General features: G+C 35.8%; 1 protein-coding gene across 3 annotated transcripts in view; it reads right to left on the minus strand.

Annotated features, from left to right (window-relative positions):
• Positions 1 to 21630, minus strand: part of ADAMTS19 (ADAM metallopeptidase with thrombospondin type 1 motif 19) — a 248812-nt gene that overhangs the window by 49935 nt on the left and 177247 nt on the right. For all 3 annotated transcript variants that reach the window (XM_017532489.2, XM_037739941.1, XM_037739942.1), the window contains exons 17-19: positions 17147 to 17304; positions 13154 to 13307; positions 479 to 614 (exon numbers count right to left, since the gene is read on the minus strand). In XM_017532489.2, coding sequence (XP_017387978.1) covers positions 479 to 614; positions 13154 to 13307; positions 17147 to 17304 — 448 coding nt within the window. The remainder of the gene's footprint in view (positions 1 to 478; positions 615 to 13153; positions 13308 to 17146; positions 17305 to 21630) is intronic.

Here is a 21630-nt window from a genome sequence, read left to right on the forward strand (position 1 = left end):
CGACAAAGCAGCCGCGCGGGGCAAAGCAGCCGCGCGGGGCAAAGCAGCGGCGCTGGCCGGCGCTGGCCGGCACAGCCGCGCTGGCCGAAACAGCCGCGCTGGTGACCGTGGAGCACCTCTGCCCAGGAATTTCCTAGTCTGTGGGCAATAAAAACACGGCGTCCACTCACCCTCTGCGCTTTCACTGGGAGCTGCAATCCTGAGCTGTTCCTAAACGGCCATCTTGGATCGGAATCAAGAAGTGATTTTAATTACTCCTCAGCAACGATCCTTCCCAATACCTCCTCCTTAAGTGGAAGATCTTGGCCTTGGTACCTTGCTTTCTTAGATCTTGCTTATTTAAGACCTTATATTTTGGTACATATCCTTTTGCAATGTTTTTAAGAAAATGTGATTTCAATGATATTCTGAGTGTGTTTTAAAGGCCAGCAATTTAATGGACAAATAATGCTTTAAGGTTCACTGGAAACAGGGTTACCTTGTTTGACATGGTTGCTCATTGCACTTTCGAATCTGTGGCTCTGGCTTGGTTAAGTATTTGCATTTCTTGTTGTCCACAATGCTGGTATTTTTGCTCGTGATTTTTGTGCAGGATACTGTTGTCTTTCTTTCTCCTGAAAAGAACAAAGAAATAAGCCTTTATGTAATGGATTTAGGAGGCGTTCATAGGCTTGTTATGCTTATTTCTTTAGAAAACATTTTTATAATTTCAATTTTTATTAAAAATTTTTTATTGCTTCATATTGGTTGTAGAGGGTACATTTTCAGGGGACATGTGATAATTTGACACATTCATATAATAAAGTCAGGGTAAGTGGGATGTCTGCCATTTAAATATTTATCTTTATGCTAGAAACATTTCAATTCTCTTCTAGTTATTTTGAAATGTACAATCTATTAATTTTAACTACAGTCACTCCATTGATTTATTGAACACCAGGCCTTATTTCTTCTATCAACTTTTATTTTAGATTCGGAAGGTGCACCTGTAGCTTTGTTACATGTTATATACTTTTCAAAGATATCTTAAACACATTTTAGATCAACGAATATATTTATAATTTACTTAACAAAATGTACCTCTAGGCTTAAAAGGGATGAGTAGTAATTTTTTTTCCTTGTGAGAATTTAAATGGCAAGTTTTATATACAAAGAAATCATGGCAACATAAATTAACAAGATACGACTTGAAGATACTGTAAAGGATGCTGGCCATCTTTTAGCATTAAAAGATGCTATATTTCCAGAAACAGCTATATTTCCAGAAAGCTAATCTACCTAATCAGGCTTCCTGAAAGCACGTAAACATGCGAACATTTTATCATTCGGTTTGTACATAATTAGTGCTTTATAATAAGTTATGGAAAGCACATTTGAGTATAACTCAAACCTTTATTCTTATCACCTCTAATAAAGACCCCAAGAATTCTAGAAATCTTTACCCAAATGATTGCCATCCTCTATAAGAAAAGACATGGGACTCTTACTGTCTTTTACCAGATTCTAGAAAACTGACTTTTCTACTTTCTCTGGTATGATAAAATTTGATTATAGGATGTAAAAATGACAATTTTTATGCTGTATTCATTTTGCTTACAGCCCTGTAAGCAGACTACCTTTACAAGAGTTATATTTTTCATCTTACATTTAACAAGTCTAGTAAGTATGTGCTAATTTCTCTTTCTCTTTCTAAAAGTCTTATATGTAACATTCTTGTGAGTAAAAAAAGATATGCATCTGCATAATATTTAATAATCTTATTTAATTCACTGTTTGACATTATAAGATAGTTAAATCAGCCCAAAATTTTGAAGCTAGATGGGTTACGAAGAAGTAACAAGACATCACAAGTCTGCTGGTTCACTACTGAAAGGCTCATTAGTTAGGCTCCTACGACTGACACGCATGATAATTAGGAAGCTTAGAGCATTCATGCTAGTAATGACAAACATGAAAACTGGGCTGGTGGCAGGGAAGTCATTCTGCCACTCAGTAAACAGAAAGAGAGGCTGGCATCAAGAATGAGAAGGAAGGGATATAGACAGGCACTATGAATAATTTTGGAGTACCTTTTACTTTAGTTTAAATGGGAGCTAGTAAGAGACAACTGGGTGGCCAAGTAAAAAGCAAAGAACAGCTTTAGGTTCACAGTTTTCCTTGATTTCCCTCTCAATAGCTCTGAGCATAGTCCTACCATAATTTGTAGTATAAAAACAACTGCAGGCCAGGCGCGGTGGCCCACGCCTATAATCCCAGCACTTTGGGAGGCGGAGGCAGGTGGATCATGAGGCCAGGAGTTCGAGACCAGCCTGACCAACATGGTGAAACCTCATCTCTAATAAAAATACAAAAATGAGCTGGGCGTGGTGTCACACGCCTGTAATCCCAGCTACTCAGGTGGCTGAGGCAGGAAAATTGCTTGCACCTGGGAGGCGGAGGTTGCAGTGAGCCAAGATCCTGCCACTGCACTCCAGCCTGGGCGACAGAGGGAGACTTCATCCCAAAAAGTAAACAAACAAACAAAAAACTGCATTTACATACATGTGTAAATTAAATAATAATTATTATGTGGTTATTGCATATCATGTTATTAATATCATTTGGACCTTCAGTTCTATCAACAGAGATAACACAATGTTGGCTAAATTATTCCCTTTTTAGGAAATCTTGGAGCACTGATGGAATGCAATTTATTCTATGGGAACTCAATATAGACAGGAGTGTCAAGTAGATAACGGGCCCTTTCCTTTGAGTGGAATGAGATGTGCCTCCTACCAGTACTCTATGGCATTCCAGAAGTGTACATTGGTGGGCCAATAGTGGGGAGAGCCTTGAGATGGCACCCAACCAAAGGTTAAAAAGTAGATTAGGAAAAAAACATGGCCTATAGGCAGATGAATTAGAAAACAGCACTCACCCTCTACACAGAGGTCGCCCCACAGCAGGCTGCATGCCTTAGCAAATGGAACATGGACTAGATTGCAGTCTCCTTGGCTGAAGACTTTCTGCAGTACACAAACTGCCTACCTAAATGTGGGAGCTACACCCTCTGAGGTCCTCTTGAGGGAAACTTTGCAGCTCATGCCACAAGGTGATCTGATGCTAACTTGGAAAGGAAAGGCAGTCTTTCATGTCCCTGGCAGATACTTAGAGGTTGTCCATACTATTCCTTGGTAGGTCAAGAAGGATGAGGTATGGAATCATATTTAATCACAGCAGTGCTCAAAACCCAGCAACTTCAGATAATTTTCAAATAAACTTCTAGAGAAACAGAAATGACATTATGCTCATTTTTTTTTTTTCCACATGGAGAAAAGAGGCATCACGAGGTAAGATTTACCTAAATGTAAAAATTTGGGACAGATTTTTGGTCAACTTCCTCTTAGCTTCCTATACTTCAGGGGCTCTTTTGTGACCTGAAGTACACATCAAATAGATGTTCTGCATATTTTGTATGATGCTAGCTTACGTATTATTTCTACATTATTATGATGCCATAGCCAAAAGCAGGGATAAATAAATACTACTTATATGAAATACAAATTTTAGTTCTAAAATTTAACTTGAAACCTTTATTGACACTTTTACAGAACAGATACAGTTGTCTAAATTCATTTAAATGAAGGCATTTTGCCAACTACAACACAAAAAGATGATGGGCATTATCCAGAAAGCTTTTCCTGAACATTATATGTAGTCACAGAATAAATAACCCAAGGCTGTGTGTAATGCTTTTTTCCCTATCCTCAGAAAATATCTAACATTAGTTATATTATATAGTCTACTGCTAACATACTGAAATATTGAAAAAGAATTTTTTAACTATAAGTATTGGTATACAAAAGAGATATAGGTATCGGCATCGTTTTAGGGGCACATTAGTGGTTTTCTAAGAAAGTATGAAGGTACATGAGTATGAATCGAGATACTTCTATTTACATTGTAAAAAAGGATTCACACATGGTAAGTTTTTGGCAGCTAGGGGAAGCTTAGCTCTTTTTTAAAAATTTCATTGAACAAAAACAATAGAATTATAAAAAAACTCATTGCTCAGCTACAGACACATTATACCCATGAAAATACAACTAAGATCTTAAAGCCATATGGAAATGTTATTGTTTGAGTTTTTCTTTTATATATTTAAATGTCCCAGCCAACACAGGAAATTTCCATTATAGCATCTAATAGCAGTATCTACAATTCATCCAATACTGTGGTACCTAGGGACAAACAGAAAGTGATGAAGTAACTAACTTTCTGCCTGAATTATGAGGGCTATAGGCTGTTGACAGAGTATTATTTGCTTTCTGGTGAGTAACTTCACCTCTTGGTCATTCTCATTAAATTCCCTGGGTAAATCTATTTGGATGTTTTGAATACAATTATAAATAAAATAAAACAACTATTATGCATTTATCTCTTTATTGAATTGCAATATCTGAAAATGAAGAGTAACTTTTATTTACTAACTCTTTGTGCTTTGGAAATTTAAGAAAGACTAGCCATTATATCAAGTAAGCCTTCTTTTCCAGTCTTACAGCTAAGGTGACGCTTTTTACTATAAAATATATGCTCTGGGCCAGGTGCGGTGGCTCATGCCTGTAATCTCAGTACTTTGGGAAGCTGAGACAGGCAGATCATGAAGTCAGGAGTTCAAGACGAGCCTGTCCAACATGGTGAAACCCCGTCTCTACTAAAAATACAAAAAAATTAGCTGGGGGCGGTGGCGTGTGCCTGTAATCCCAGCTACTTACGAGGCTGAGGTAAGAGAATGGCTTGAGCCCGGGAAGCAGAGGTTGCAATGAGCCAAGATCAGGCTACTGCACTCCAGCCTGGGTGACAGAGCAAGACTCTGTCAAAAAAAAAAAGTATATATATATGCTCTGTGTTTAACCCATAAAATGGATAGTTTAAAATAAAGCTATATTCTATTGAGGAATATCACATTACTAGAACTTGCATTGGAAATGCTTAAACACATTAACACATTCTTGGGTGCGGGTTCAGTGTTTCAATATGCATAACTGAAATTTTCTATACAATATTTAACGTTCTAAAATTTTAAACTGTAGAACTCCATAAGGCAGAGACTGTATGTGTGTTTGTGTCTGTGTGTGTATAAATTTCTTTATAATTTTTATAATTTTCTCTTAAAATTTCTACTTATTAATTTTCTATTGGATCAACAATGGCCAGTAAGCATGAGAACCAAAAGTAAATATACTTTAATGAGGATGAAGGACTTTTCTCTGAGCACTTTCTAGAGCTTTGTAAAATGCTGATTATTTTTTTACACCTACATTTAACTTAAACAACTTTCAAAATCATGTCATGCTATTTACTTTTTATCCTTTTTTTCCACATTTAAAAAATATTATTCCCTTAGGACTTTGTCTGAGAGTGTTAAAATGACTATTTCACTTTTTTATTTTAATGAAAATAATTTATTTTGCTTTGTTCACAATACCTAATATATAACAAAACTGATCTTGCCATTTATATACATGCAAATATTTTAATGAGATCCCATAGCTGTCAAGTTAAATTTAACTTAAGTGTTAACATAACACTCAAGGACCTACAAAACCTGGCTTTCATCCTGCTTTTCTGATCAAATCACTTCCCACCCAACAATCCTCATATTTTGCACTCTAGTAATAACATTTTCATTTCCAAGAAAGCCTTCCACTTGGCACCTGGGTGCCTTTGCACCAATGTATATCCTTGGAAGCCTTTCTATATCTTCCTTTATCACTGAGTATGGTGAGTTCATTATTATCTGACTTCCACTAGATGGACTGTGAGTTCTCTGAAAGCAGAGAGCCACCTAGCAACAGTGAGTGCATGGTCAGTAGTGGTAAAGGAATGAATGAGTAAAATATAAGCATATAATTGAAGCTGCCAGTGCTTTCTGTACTAAGAGGTTCATCTCAATACTATGTTTTCAAAAACTGTGAAAAAATCAATTGCAAACTAAATGTCAAATTATCAGGAATCCAGTTCCTTTTACACCAGATCCAGTTCATGGATTGTCATGTAGCTATTAAAAATCAAGGTTATAGTTTCTGTCAATATAAAATGTTTTTATTAATAAATGAAAAAATATCAAATTATATTAAATATTGAAATAAAATAATGCAGATAAAAAATGGAAAATATATTCTGGTGCATTTTCTTTGGCAAATAATGTTTATTTTGATACATGGATAGTACCTTTAAACTGTAAAAACAGAACAGATCACACCCTTAAAGATGTTCTTTCCTGTTAAATATATATTCTAGAGGGTTTTAAAAGGTATAGGCATTTGAATGCTGAGATGTTTTCCTCAACCTGGACCCAAAGGCTTGGATATCTCCTTACGATCTGGATATGGACAAGGGAAGCAGTGTCTAGAGGATCCCAGGACAGTCATAAGCTAGACAGACTTGGACTGGTGTGAAGAATGTGGAATGCTGGCTTATTTTTTTTTTCCTTCAAAGTAGATTTGCTTAGGATTTCCTGAAAGCAGGTTTAACTCTTCATGTGTTTCAAAATGGGTTATTGAATTTTTGGGTCCTCATTCTATTTTATTTAATCTATTCAGTAGATCAAAACAAATCTTAACGTTATGCAGTTAATGCTGACTCCACACACAATTCTCAGATATTTTGGAATAATACATTTCTAATGCCTCTGAAGACTAAGATCACTTAAAACAGGTCTTTAATGTCAAAAGGAACCTTGTAGCAAACTGATCGACAGTTCTGAGGTGCCAAAATAAATTTAAAGCATTCCTTCAAATATTTTAAGATGTTTTAGAACTCTAATGCAAAGTAAACCTTTATTTCATAAAAACCATTTTTAAGCCATTTGAAAATAAAAGAACTGGTTTTAATAACCAACGCTAAAATAGAAAATGTTATTTCAATTCAAATATTTCTAGAATTATTAGATTCTGAAAAGACTAACAGAAAGTGTGATAACTCATGTACATATGTTAAACTGTTGAAAAAATTTACCTGAGATCATCAGCCTTCATTAAAGATTTCAAGGTAATATTCCTTTTAAAAGAGAGAATTTTTGGCCAGGCGTGGTGGCTCACGCCTGTAATCCCAGCACTTTGGGAGGTTGAGGCAGGTGGACCTTCCGAGGTCAAGAGTTCGAGACCAGCCTGACCAACATGGAGAAACCCCGTCTCTATTTAAAATACAAAATTAGCCGGGCACAGTGGAACATGCCTGTAATCCCAGCTACTCGAGAGGCTGAGGCAGGAGAATTGCTTGAACCCGGGAGGCGGAGGTTGTGGTGACACGAGATTGTGCCACTGCACTCCAGCCTGGGCAGCAAGAGCAAAACTCCATCTCAACAACAACAACAAAAGAGGTTCTCTTAGGCTTTTCATATCTTCTAATAACAGACACTAATACATTTATACAAATGCATAATAAATTAAGTTCCATTTGAGTTACCATTTTAAAACTTAGTTTGAGATGCTGATGTAAAATATAATTATGATACAAATTAGCTAGATAACTGTCTTCTTTTAAATTTCATTTTCCCACTTATTACAGTATTGGCAATTTAATATCCTACAACTGAATTAGAAAAATAACATCTTATACACAAATTTTATACTGCCCCATGATACTTTATTTGCTCTTACTTAATATTCTTCTGAAGTAGAAAACTGCTATTATTCCTCTTTGCTATTGAAGATAAATTTTGCATGAATCTGTTTCCAATATTCTGTGCTTTGAACTTACTCTCATTTAATTCATGAATATGCTGAAAGATTAGAAAGCTCTTTCTGGCTATAAAATTGATGATATGAAGTCAGAAATGATGCGATCCTTGAAATTCTGTCCATCCACTTTATTTATGAACTGCAAAGGAAAATAATATCCAAAACCCAGAACTATCTTGGCATTGAAATGAATGTGGGCCCTATTAACATAGAGATAATTGAAAACTGTTGACTAAACACAATGGAACAGCTGGAAGAGGAGGTCTGTTCAAGCACAAATCTTATAGGAGTTGTGTATTATTAGAATAACTATTTTACAAAATCAGCCATTTGAAATAAAAATAAGAGCATATCTAAATTCTTACATAGCAGAATATAATAAAACATCCACTTGTATCCAAAGAAAACCTAAATAATCTGTAGAGGACATGCTGTATTTTGTGAAAAGAAGCTACATTAAGCCTCCTCAGCCATTCAGGAAGGCAGTAGGACGAGGAGGAAAGAAAACTTGAACCCCTGAGTCATTTATACTAATGCTGGCTCCTCACTTAATGGGTCATGTGACCTTGGGAAGTCACTTAATCTCTAAGTCCTTCAATTTTCTCATGTTGATAATTAAAAGCTATGTTTAAGAATATCTAATATTTCTTCTGACTCTGAAACAAAAAGAATTTATAGTCAACCTCCATTCCTTAATGTTTAGCAATTGGAAAAACATATTCTAGGAAGTAATTAATATAATTTTGGGAAAAATGTTGACCCTAAACAATTCGATTTTTCAAATTGAAGACTGACAAATTCTACGTTTAATTCCTTCTGATGCAGCTTCTGTTAGATCAAAATTCCAAAGGAAAAAATGAGAATAAAAAAAATTCACTGGGCAAACATTTTCCTGTCTAGAATTTTAAATGTAAGTGGATTTTAACAACTGCCTTTCAGTGGTATAAGGTGAACCATCAGCCTGTCCATCGTTTTACTCCTCTATTGCCCACCCTGCAACCATAAGATGGGGGCTTGTTGGTAGGATTGCAGATATGACTAAGAATCTTATCTGAGTTATGTTAAAGAGAAAACTGTAACTGTCTATATTTTTGTTTTGAATGTATTTGCTTCCATTTTGTGCCTTTTAAAAATTTGGATAGAGGAGGTAAAGCAAAGCCCCTTAAGAAAGATGAGCCCCTGGCATCAGTGTAGGATGAGTGGAGCAGAGGAACAGGAATCTGGGTGCATATGGGACCATCAGCAGGAGAGGATGGGAGGACAGAAGAGCTTAAGTCATAGGGCAGTAACAGGACCCAGGAAGAGAAACCGGGCCACTGAAAATTTCCTGTGGCAAGGGTGACTAATAACATTTTCTTAAATTGAGAGAGTGATTTGAAATTTTGTTGTAACCACCCTGTATCCTAGGAGAGCAAAGTGCATTCTGTATAATTTCACCATTCCTCTGTCCCTGATGTCTCCTTTGCTCTGGGAAAAGTGCTTCTGGAGTCAGGTGAGAACCTCAAAGCTCTGACCCCTCTGGCAAAGCCTGTTCCTTCCCACTCTATGCTCCTTGAATGTTCTTGGCACCTTCTTTCTCCTCCTTAGGAGGAGACACAGCTTATTCTCCTTGGAGCCTTCAGCAGGGTGACCATTGTTTTGCTTACTTCCAGGTACCTTTGGATCTAGAGGTGGTGGGGCTGCCATGCTCCCTGCCACTACCAGACCCCTCTCCCTTTCTGTTCTATAATCTCAGCTCTATTTTCTGATGTTTCTATATTTCCAGTCTTTTAGTGCCATGAGACTAACAGGTTTTTCCCTTTAGTACCCTGAGTCTAATCATTCTTTAACCCCTCAAGACCCTATCATGAATCAATCCTGTCACCATTTTACTGTCTTTCCAGCCCCCATATCTTTATGTTCCTTCTACTGCACGTAAATTCCAAGATCCACCACTTTCAGCCTCTTGCATACAACCTCAGGTCAAACACTTATGCCTCTCTTACTTTATCATCCTCACTTGGCAATTCCCAGGCTCACTTCACAAGTGCACTAGCATGCTATACATAGCTAGAGGGTAACATAGCATTATAAGGACAATATCATTCTAAATTGATGACCATTAACTTTAAACAGAATATTACTCCACATAGTCAAAATTCACATACCCATTTCATTTATTCTCATAAGGACTGGTATAATCCTAAATTTATGACCACTAACTTTATACAGACTATTATTCCACATAATCAAAATACACATGACTTTTTCATTTATTCTCTAAGTGATTGATTCATATTTTCTCTTTTTTCAAGATTTCAATACTTCCTTTTCCACCCTCACTTTCAGCAAGATAGCCTTTATTGAGAAAACGGATTCAACCTTAAGTTCCCAACATCTATCTTTTCTCCTGTTACTAGTGATGAGTTGTCCTTATTTTTTACCTAAAGCCACCTTTAGCATCCCATCCCAACCCATCCAGATATCACTTCAGCAATTTTTTTCCTCTCTCCTTTGCATCCCTAGTTTGTTTTCTTCTAAAATGTGCACATTGGCAAACGATGTATAATATCCCCTACTGAAAACAACAAACTCCTTTGACTCTTATCCCCTCTTACCGCTGCAACGTTTGTTTTCTCCTTTCGGTCACATTCCAGAGTCCCTTTCTTCAGTGCTTTTGATATTTTCTCTTGAATCCATCCACATAGTCTTTTGAGCCAAACACTTCATTTAAAATTAATTTTTATAGGGTAACCATTGACTTTCATGTTCAAATATAATTGATTTATAAAATATAATGACTATAATATATTCAAGTGTAATAGTAATTGTCACTCTATATAATTTTTTATTTACTAGCAACTGTTGATTCAGTCATTTCCTCCTCCTTGAAATGCTCTCTTCACTTGCCATACAGGAGAGCACTGTCTCCTACATGTTTTTTTTTTTTTTTCCTGCTATGTTGTTGGCTACTCATTTTAATTGGCTTTGCTTGTTTCTCCTTATCTCTCCAAACTCTAAATGGTGGCATACCCCAAGATTCAATCTTCAAATAGCTTCTCTCTCTCTTCACTCAATATTAGGTTACAGATAAAGAATATATGGATGACATTTTTAAATGCCAAGAATAGATAAAGTATTTGGTGACTAGTCTCACTAGGCCTTTAAAAATATCATCCATATATTATTCATCTGTAGCCTGATAGCCTCTCCTGAATGCCAGACTTAAATACCTAATTGCTTACTTGACATCACACTTAGATGTCCAGCAGACATTTCAAATAAAACTCCCTCCTAATCCTGCCATTCCACAGACTTTTCTATGTAAGGCAGTGAGGACTTAACCCTACCAGTTGCTTGGCAAAAACCATCACAGTCATCCCTGACACATCTCTTTCTCTCATGCTCCACATCTAGTCTATCAACATTATCTATTAGCTCTACTTTCAAAATCTATACAGAACCTGACCATTTCCTCCCTCCTCTTATTGCTACCACCGTGATTCAACTACTGTCATCTCTTTCCTGGCTTCTTGCAGTTACCTCTTGACTGAACACTCTACTTGTACCCTTTTTCTTTATTCACTCTATGATCAATTCAGAAACAGAAATAATCTTGAAAGACATTAAACCAGAAAAAGTCACTCCTCTATTTAAACTTTCCAATAGCATCCTACACTCAGAGTAAAGGAAGGACAGACAAGTAGTCTTGCTATTCTTTGAGTATGCCACAAGCTCTTCTCCTGCCTCGGGGCTTTTGCAGAGCATGCCCTGCCCTTGCAGTTGGTGCCCACCCATATCAACTTCAGGTTTTTTAATCAATGTGATTTTCTCACTGAGGATTTTTCTGACCACCATATTTAACACTGTACCCACCCCTTCTCATCTTCACAACCCTTATTTATTTTCCCTCCTTGCTTTATTTTTATCCAGAGTACTTATCACAATTTCATACCATATTACTTACTTGCATGTTTATTTTCTGCTCTTCTCTCCCAAACCCCGTTCCCCAAATCCAGCCACTGTAACCTTCCCCACTTCTGCTGCAGCAACATTTAGGCTGTGTATGTCAATAGCTTATTTGCACAGAAAAAAAAAATAGATGGTACACTTCTTTGCACACATATATATGTATAGATCATACTTTTATGTAGTTGAATTTTTTTTCAGCATTAAAAGGAATCAATTACTACAGAGCCATATAAAATGTATTAAATGTGTTATATGGAAATGAGAACTGAAATAATATACTGCTGATATAATATACTGTCTCTACAGATGGATACAAGTGTAAATTGGAAGTCTCATGACCTACTAACTGGTTCTATGAGCAACTAAAATATATTTAACCTGTAGGACACAATTATCTTGGTACAATAAAGGGATAGGATTAAGGATTAATTTATTTCTTCTTTTTTTTTTTTTTTTTTTTTTTGAGACAGTCTATGTTGCCCAGGATACAGTGTAGTGGTGGTGGGATCTCAGCTCACTGGAACCCCCACTTTCCAGGTTCAACCAATTCTCAGGCCTTAGCCTCCTGAGAAGCTGGGATTGCAGGTGTGTACCACCACACCTGGCTAATTAAGTGATTTCTCAGTGTCACATTTGATGCTGAACTAGTTTTGTTCTTTTGCCTCCTTAATCTCTAAGATAAGAATAAAAATAAAAAAACAAACTTGGAGCACAATTTCAGGATGCATTTATATATATTTAAAATAGTGGCATACTTTTAAAAAATAGGAAATTAAAGGAATTGGAAAATTACTTGCTTTACATGCTCTGTATACAGTTGGCCCTCTGTATCAGCAAGTTTTGCATCCACAGATTCAACCATCTACAGATCAAATCCTTCAGATATGAAAGACTGCCTGTGGGTACTTCCATCCCATGGCTGGTTGAATTGCAGATATAGAACCAGCAGATAGAGAGGACTGACTGTGCTACATCATTTTATGTCAGGAACCTGAGCATCCTCAAACTTTGGTATCCACAGGAGGTCTTGGATACTGGGAGCCTCCTGTAGTTAGCATAAGTATGCAAACAACATAGAAGCAAGCTCAAGACTGTTCTTGTCAAATAACTCTTACATTCAATTCAGGTCTGTAATTCTTGTGGGCAGGTGTACTTTGGAAATTAGAACTTTCAAGATTTCATGAGAAGTAACACAGTGCACAAATAGTACTTAACCTGAGGAGGCCCCTGTAATTAATATTTATGTAATGCAATGCAAAGAATATTCATACTGAGATATGTAACAACTCTAAATAGCTTTTCTTCCATTCAAAGTAGTTCAGGTGTTTAGCCACTAAACATGTCATACAAAACTTTCTGTTTCTAACTCTATGGATTTTAGAATTGCAGATTAGGGACTTCTGAAATGTCTTAATTATCAATGGCTAATCAGAAAACAACTGATGTTTTGGAAAGATAAATGTTTAAAAATCCTTCACCTCCTCCACAAGTGGCATTGCAATCTTCCCAGCTTGTGTGTGTCCACATGAAGAGGGGCTCAGGTGCTTTAGAGCTCTGGTTTTCTGGAAGAGGGTCTGATGGGATAGTGTATTCATAGTGAAGAGCATAATTCTGATTCTGAAACAGGAGCACCTATAGTATATAAAAACGATCAAGGCAGATGAGTCAAACTAGAGCACATGCAATGTGACGCATAAAATTAACGATATTGATACCTTAAAATGCTCATTGCATTGTGTGCATTTTTTGTTGTTGTTGTCAACACATGCTTCTCTTAATGCATACTAGAAATGTGACATTATTCTTAAATGTTGATATTGCCATGCTTTTGAAAGACTGGAGCTTCATACTTACCTCTATGCTAAAGATATCCTGCAGAAAAGTTCATTTGAGTGAGGTCAGAAATACTAGAGCATTTTCTTTCAATTTGATGGACTAAACAGTTTCCCAAAGCATAGTAAATGTATAAGATGACTTTAGTTGGGGGTGGGGAGGTGTGGCGGCAGCATTATGTGTTCTATCAAATATCAAGGTGTGACTCGCAATCTAATACCAGATGTAAAGAAAAGAAAAGATGGACAGGAAGTCACTGAGTCCAAAGAGGAATAGAATAGATGACTTTGGGGATCATCAAACTTCATAAAAGCAGAGCATCTCTAAGTAAACTGGAAGACAGGGATTTAATTCCATGTATGCTTACAGTTAACCTTTAATTTTGGCAAGGTTACTGATTTTCTATTTGTAGTATATATTGTTTCCTTTGAAATTAAATTTATGTTATATGAACTTTTAATATTAATTTAATAATTGTACAGTTATGTACATATATGTCAATATTTCAATAAACCATAACAAATACATGAAAATGACTGAAAGTTGGGCTACACATTGGATTTAACTGTATGCAGGGACTTGTCTGTTTTGTTCTCTACTGCTACCCAGTGCCACACTCAGAACTAGATAGTGTGGCCACTCGGACATAAATACACCCACACTCCCCCCACACACATATTCTAATAAAAAAGTCAATGAGTGTATATATTTCTTTATACATCCATTTTTTAGAAAATATGTCAAGCAATCCCATGAAATATATCACCTCTATGGATCTGAAGATCTATTAAGACAATCTATATAATATGACACATTAAAAAACATATGTACCTACATTTTAAAATTATGCTAAATTATTAAAGAACATTTTTTAGTATTTAACCTGCATCAAGGTAGTAGTAATGACTGGCAATGCTCCATAGGAAAATTTAAATGGGCCTAGGGTTAAGTGTCTCAACATTTTAATTATATTTTCTTTACTTTTATTTCTCAGAGTTTTGTTCAGTATATCAACAAAATGCCTCAGATGTATTTTGCTGTGTGGATTGGGAGACCAGTGTATTGACTTTATAAATAACTGTCAATAAAACAATAATTTTTAAGTTCAAATGCATAACATATACAGTGTACTGATTCTAAGTACAGCATAGTACTTATTTTGGTTTAAATATGTCATTTGATGTTCCCAGTTATAAGTGACTTTCAGCCTAATGAGTTTAAAGACAGTTTCAATGGGTTTTTAAAAAATGACATACCTTGTTTTTGGCTATAACCAGACTACTATTAATACATAATTTTTAAATGTATGGAATGAACATGTAAAGAACAGCTGTTTGTCAATTTGTTTAATTACATTACAATGTGTCTATTCTTCCTAATAAACTACCTTTTCATTGATAGGACTTTAGATTGTCTTTGAATATCTAATTCCACTTAAAATAGAGACATTGGCTACAAAACCATTAGCTCTTTCTTAAACCATTTGAATTTGGCAGCATTCTTTGCAAAAAGGAAAGTGTGACCACGTTACAGTTGAGTGGCACATGTTGAAGCATGGCAGCAGAAGGGATTGCCTTTCAAAATTCAGTACAGTCTTTCAATCTGTAATAGTCATTAAAGAAAAAATATCTTAGAAGTGCAGTTTCCCTTGGATTACTGAATAAATCCAGGTCACATAGATGCCTTCTTTTAGACATAGTTCACTGACTTTAATTATGCTTCATGCTTCCAGGAAAAACCTTGGTAATTACCAGTTAGATTAAGGATTCTGCAGCAAGGAAACTCCCTCCACCCAACACTAAGGTCTCACATATAGTGTTTAAAAGTCTGAATTAGAAGCTTAATAAAGAAGTCTCAGTCTTATTCCATAAAATAAGAAAAAGGGGGGTTATACTTGTTAAAGGAAGGCAACACGATGGCATTTGATGCAACACAATCATTAAATATAGGGTTGCTATTGATGATACTGTTATTATAAGTAACCAAGTCGTGGAACAAACTAGATATTGTTCACACAACATTTGTTGCTTCATTTTGTTTTACCTCTCTAGATGGCATAAGGCACAGAATAGGGTTTCCAGCTGAAATTAAAAGGATCCAAAGGGATTGTGAAGAGATGCACAAAATGATTATTCAAAGTCTATTTACATTTATGATTCAAGGCAGTTTGCTATAAAGAACTTGAATCTAAGCTTTGGATCCAAGTTCTTTGGATTTCTATGTCAGAGAGATAGTATAGAAAAGTGATTAATACCTAGTTTATTAATAGCTAAATAACTTATTGGATAATACTGAACACATTGATTAACTTTTCTCATATTTATTTTTAATCTGTAAAATAGAGTAATACATATTACACAGGATTATTTTGGGGATTATATGCTGTAACGAACATAAAGCCCTTTTGGATAGTCTAATTCTTAGTCCTCAATGAATGATGGATATAATTATTCTGATTTGGAATAGAAGGTACACACACCACTCACCTTGCTACCTTTATTTCTGTTGGTAGAGCATATTAATTGCAGTCATAGGAAACCTTGTAATTTAAAATGTGGTTTGTGGACCAGTAGCAGCAGTATCACATGGAAGGTGGTGAGAAATACAGGTTTTAAATCCTGCCCCCAGTCCAATGAATTAGAATAATCATTTTAGTAAGAACAGCAGGTAATTTGCAGGCACATTAAGTAGGAGAAGCAAATGGGCCAATATATGATGTGAACCTCTGGCTCCTAGACTAGCAACACACATGTCTCCATTTGAAGACAAATTCATCTTAAATCATGTGGAGGTATTAAATAATGCGGCACATCGTGCTCCAAATAAACAGTCAATTGATCGTGTTTCAGGGTTGTTTTATGTGTGGACTTGAGGTGCTGAAGTGTCTGAATTTTAGACTTTTGCCACAAGGATAGAAAACTCACACCAGCTATGTGGTCAGTCATTTGGCTCATGTGCTATTAGCATGCCCTGCCATAATCAAAGTCAAAAAGGGCACCTGCCACCAGCCTGGACAAAGTCCCATCATAGAATTTCTCTTCAAATTCTAAATCACTTATATCCAGTCTTTTACTAATGGTACTGAAGCTTATCATCCCAAACGTTCAATTTTTCATCATTCTTTACAAAAATCCATTAACCTAGTAAGAAAATATAACAGGGTGATTGGGAGTGCTGCTAGATGTATTTACCAAATTCCTTCTCTCAGGTAGAATAACATTTTATCTAAGGTTTTTATGCAGTCAGATAATGTCCAGATAATGTCCATTCATGGATATATGAAATGCCATGTTTTACAATATTATAGTACTCTCTTTGTAGGCATCCTCTACAGTTAGGAACTGTATGTTTTTAGGAAGAGTGTGTTTCTTTGGATTCCCTGGCAATCCATCTGTAATTTGCCTCTGTAAATTTCCTAAAACATCTTGCTCCTCTTGTAGTAATTGCTATTTTTAGACATCACGATTTAAAACACATTTTAAAAAACCCCTAAAAAATCTACTTTTTGAATAATTTTAGATGTCTATGTGACAATTCAAATCTGAAAAAGAGATTAGAGAAAGTGGCGAAAGTGCACTGGGAATGTCCCTTGCCATGGGAAGTTGATTATGCCATGTTATCAATTCATTCCCTCATACCAGGAGATGTAAAGGTGCTGTAGTAGGACCTTTGGCAGAAATCTTCTCCCAGAGGCCTCGTCTTACATAATGAACGGTAGTTCCAGCTAAATTGAAGGCTCCAGAGTGTTCAATCTTCCAGTCGCTATTAATAGACTGTTTGCCAGCATCTCGGAGAGCTATAAAGAGATTCAAAAATAGAATAGGTATTAACAAGTCAGCTTCATTGATTAATATACACTACAAATTATTTGGTAAAAACCACTCCATTCATTTCCAAACAAATGGGATAACATTCCCTGATGTAAAACTGGAGACAGCTCTTTTTAGGAAAAGTTTGCAATAATGGCAAATGACGTAAGCTCTCCTAAGTTGTCCACAACTATAAAGCCATATTTATCTTTGCCTTCTCTAATCTCCTTGGACTTTTGATATATGTACTCCTTATTTTGGTCCTTAATCATTTATTCTTTAACACATTACTATATTCAGGCTCTGTATATATATTTAGTCTATCCAGTGATCCTATGAGCACTGTGAATACTGGCTTTACATCTCAGACATGCTCTGTCTCCCCTATGCCTATCCAGAAAAGTACGTGAATAAAGAAAGATCATTAAGTAGCACATTAATTAACAGACCAAAATGACAGGGTTATATGCATTATAAAACAATTCAAAGACAATATGTTGAGTTAAAAACAGACCCAGAATCTTTTAACATCTGTTTGTGATCTATGAACAAGAATGGAAGATAAATGTTTTATCTCACCCATAAACAACCATCATCTCTATAGGATTTTACAGAATAATTCTGTTTACATTTTTTTTTCTTTTTGAGCTAATCTGTGTAGAATTTAAATAAGATTAATGACATGGAAGTGAGATTTCATGGTTACCATTTTAAATTAAATTTTTAAAATATTTTCCTTCAAATGATTTTATGTTTAAACTTCTTGACTCTTCCATGCAACTTTCCTGTCTTTCCTAAAGACATGTACATAAAGATTCATTGACGGCTATGTCAAAATTATATGAAAATGCTTTGATAACTTAAGCCAATAAATCTTGCTAATTATTATTTAGGCTAATCTCCAAGTTTTAGATGTTTGAAGATGTCCAAGTTTTTATCTTGTAAATAATGTTTAAATGAATATGCTATATAGTAATTATGTGTATATCTTATTTCCCTTAAATAAATATCCAGATTTAGAATTATAAAAACAAAGAAATTGAACATTTAAATATATCAAAAAGCAGTTTCAAATTGATTTTCATAGAGGTTGCGTAAATTTATACTTTCTTAATAGTGACTGAGAGTGCTTAACTCTGAGCACATCATTGAAAGTAACTTTCTCTTACATAACATTGAATCGTGATTGAATAATTACTTATCAAGTATCAACTATAACTAAGACAACATTCAAAGTTCTATGAACCTCCAAAATGAACAAGTATATGTTCTCTGTCCTCATGGAACTTACACTGTAACTGGAGAGCCAGACATTAAATAAGTCACGTAAGCAACTTACTACAACATGATGATATTTGTGTGATGGAGTTGAGAGAGGCTCCTCTGAGGGATGTTATTTACTTAGGAAGTTAGTGGGGGAAATAAGGGAAGTAGAGGATGGGCATTCTAGACTAAGGGAACCATACATGGAAAGGTCTTAAAGCTCACTGCAGCTTGACTAGGACCAGAGGACCCATGTGCATGGAGTCAAACATGCTGAAGCAGATTATGAAGGAAGGAGGCTGGAGAAACAAGGACTAGCCAGACCAGAGAGACCTTGTTAGTATATTGACTTTTCCTAAGAAGAAAAAGGAATGACCAATGTGGTGGATCATGCTTTTAATCTAAGCACTTTGGGAGGTCAAGGTGGGAAGATCAGTTGAGTTTACGAGTACAAGACCAGTCTTGGCAACATGGCAAAACCCCATCTCTACAAAAAAACACAAAAATTAGCTGGATATGGTGGTGCCCATCTACAGTCCCAGCCACTCAGGAGGCTGAGGTGGGAGGATCGCTTGAACCCAGGAAGTGGAGGTTACAGTGAGCTGAGATCATGCCACTGCACTCCAGCCTGGGCAATAGAGCCAGACATTGTCTGGGAAAAAAAGTGGTAAAACTTTAAAATATTTTGAAAAATATTCTATGAAAAATGGGCTGGTATAGGGTAAATTTAAACAGGGAAGATAATATATAACACTAACATAGCCCAACTGAAAGGTAATGGTCGCTTGGATTAAGGGAATGGATAAAAATATCAAGATGTATTTAGGAGTAAAATGGACAGAATATGGTAATTGGTTGTCTTGGGTAAATGGAAGTGTCAAGTATGATGCCAAGGTTCTAGAATGAGAAAACAGATGGGTTATGATGGCAAATAATGAAGTAAAAACTATCAAACATGATTGAGGAGAAATATCAGAAGTTAACTCTTTTAAACAATCTCTTTTTTTTCTTTTCTTTGAGACAGAGTCTCACTCTGTCACCCAGGAGTGCCATGGCCCAATCACTGCAAACTCCACCTCCCAAATTCAAGCAATTCTCCCTGCCACAGTATCCCTAGTATCTGGGATTACAGGCTTCCACCACCACGCCCAGCTAATTTTTGTGTTTTTAATAGAAACGGGGTTTCACCATGTTGGCCAGTCTGGTCTGGAACTCCTGACCTCAGGTGATCTGTCCACCATGGCCTTCCAAAGTGATGCGATTACGGGCGTGAGCCACCACCCTGATCCAATCTAGTTTTCTTAAAGGATCTACTGTTTTATTACTATTGAACTTGACAATTTTTTTCATTTGCTTATTAGTTACAAATGGATATTATATGCTAGACAATGCTAAATTGATAATTAGTTATTTTGCCTAAAAGGCAAAATATTTCCTTGTTTTTCATTAAAGTCTATTAAGTATTTTGAGGAATCTTTTTGACCTAGATATGTACTATGGTCATTACAATTCCATTTTTTTTTTCCTCCTGTACTTCAGTACATTTTTGGGGCATGATATAAGGAAATATTTCTGTAAACTCTCTAATAAAAATGCCTTTAAAAATCCTGGGCATCACTAGAGTATTTTAGACTCAATTGTTATTTTTGACAGTCAGCATTCTCCAGAAAATGGCACAGACATGTACCTTCAAATCCACACCATTTAATAGTAGCCTCACATAAAGAATCAATACTTTAGGTATGTATGTTTCTTGCTTTTTGTTTTTGATTTGTTAATTTAAAAAATGTGCTTTTAGGAATCATACATTTCACTATGATTGGATAACTTAAACAGCATTAACTCTTCTACCACAAATAACTAGAAAATTAGACAATGTAAGAAACAACTGTTCTCAGACATTGGGTAAATAACAACAGAGAACTGTGATCTCTAAGAGAAGACCAAATGATTTGATCTCTAAAATTGCTTGACTTTCTGCTTGAAAATATTTACCAGACCCCACCCCACCACACACACTGGGAGGTCAAACCCTCACAGAGCACAGATGATAAGGGCAAGGGCTTCAGTGAGTTAAGGACATAGAGAATGGAGTTCAAATTGACTAAAGCAGCTGAAGAGATTTTGTTCTCCACAGTCTTTAGTGGATAACAAAAAAATAAGACTACATATAAGAAATAAGGATAAAGAAATCCTAGAGCAAAGGCTACTTTAGATGCATACTGACAAGGCTTTTAAAAAGCCTCAAGAAGTTTAGCTGATCTGCAAGTAAATTAACTGTCCAGCAAAATGAAACTCAATACTCAATAGTAAATAACAAAATACAGTCATTCAGCAATGTCACATTCATAGTATCTGGCATCCAACCAAAAAGTACGAGGTATGGGAAAAAGGGATTGCAACCTATCATAATCAGTGGAAAAATCAGCCATTAAAATGAGATCCAGGAATAATAGAGATGACAGAACTTTGAGACCAAGGCTTAATTTTTTTATTTTTTCTGAGATGGAGTCTTGCTCTGTCACCCAGGTTACAGTGTAGTGGCACCGTCTCAGCTCACTGCAACCTCTCCCTCCTGAGTTCAAGCAATTGTCCTGCCACAGCCACATGAGTAGCTAAAATTACTGGTGCCTACCACCATGCCCAGCTAATTTTTATATTTTTAGTAGAGACCGGGTTTTACCATGTTTACCAGTATGATCTCAAACTCCTGACCTCAAGTGATCTGTCTGCCTCGGCCTCCCAGATTGCTGGGATTACAGGTGTGAACCACTGTGCCTGGCTGACCAAGACTTTTAAAGGGCTTTTGTAAGTAGGTTCAGTATGCATAATAATTCAAAGAAAAATATGTAACATTGAAGAGTAATGGAAACTATGAAAAATAAATCAAATTTCATAAAATAGAAAATATATAAAATAGTAATAGAAAAAATATACATAACTGTTATGATAAAGTCACAGAATAGAAAAATATACATAATACCTGAAATGATAAATTCACCAAACAGATTTACAAACATTTTAGAAATTGCAAAAGAAGCCCATGAACT

Source organism: Cebus imitator, unplaced genomic scaffold (assembly GCF_001604975.1).
Source record: "Cebus imitator isolate Cc_AM_T3 unplaced genomic scaffold, Cebus_imitator-1.0 Scaffold76, whole genome shotgun sequence".
Taxonomy (NCBI): Eukaryota; Metazoa; Chordata; class Mammalia; order Primates; family Cebidae; genus Cebus; species Cebus imitator.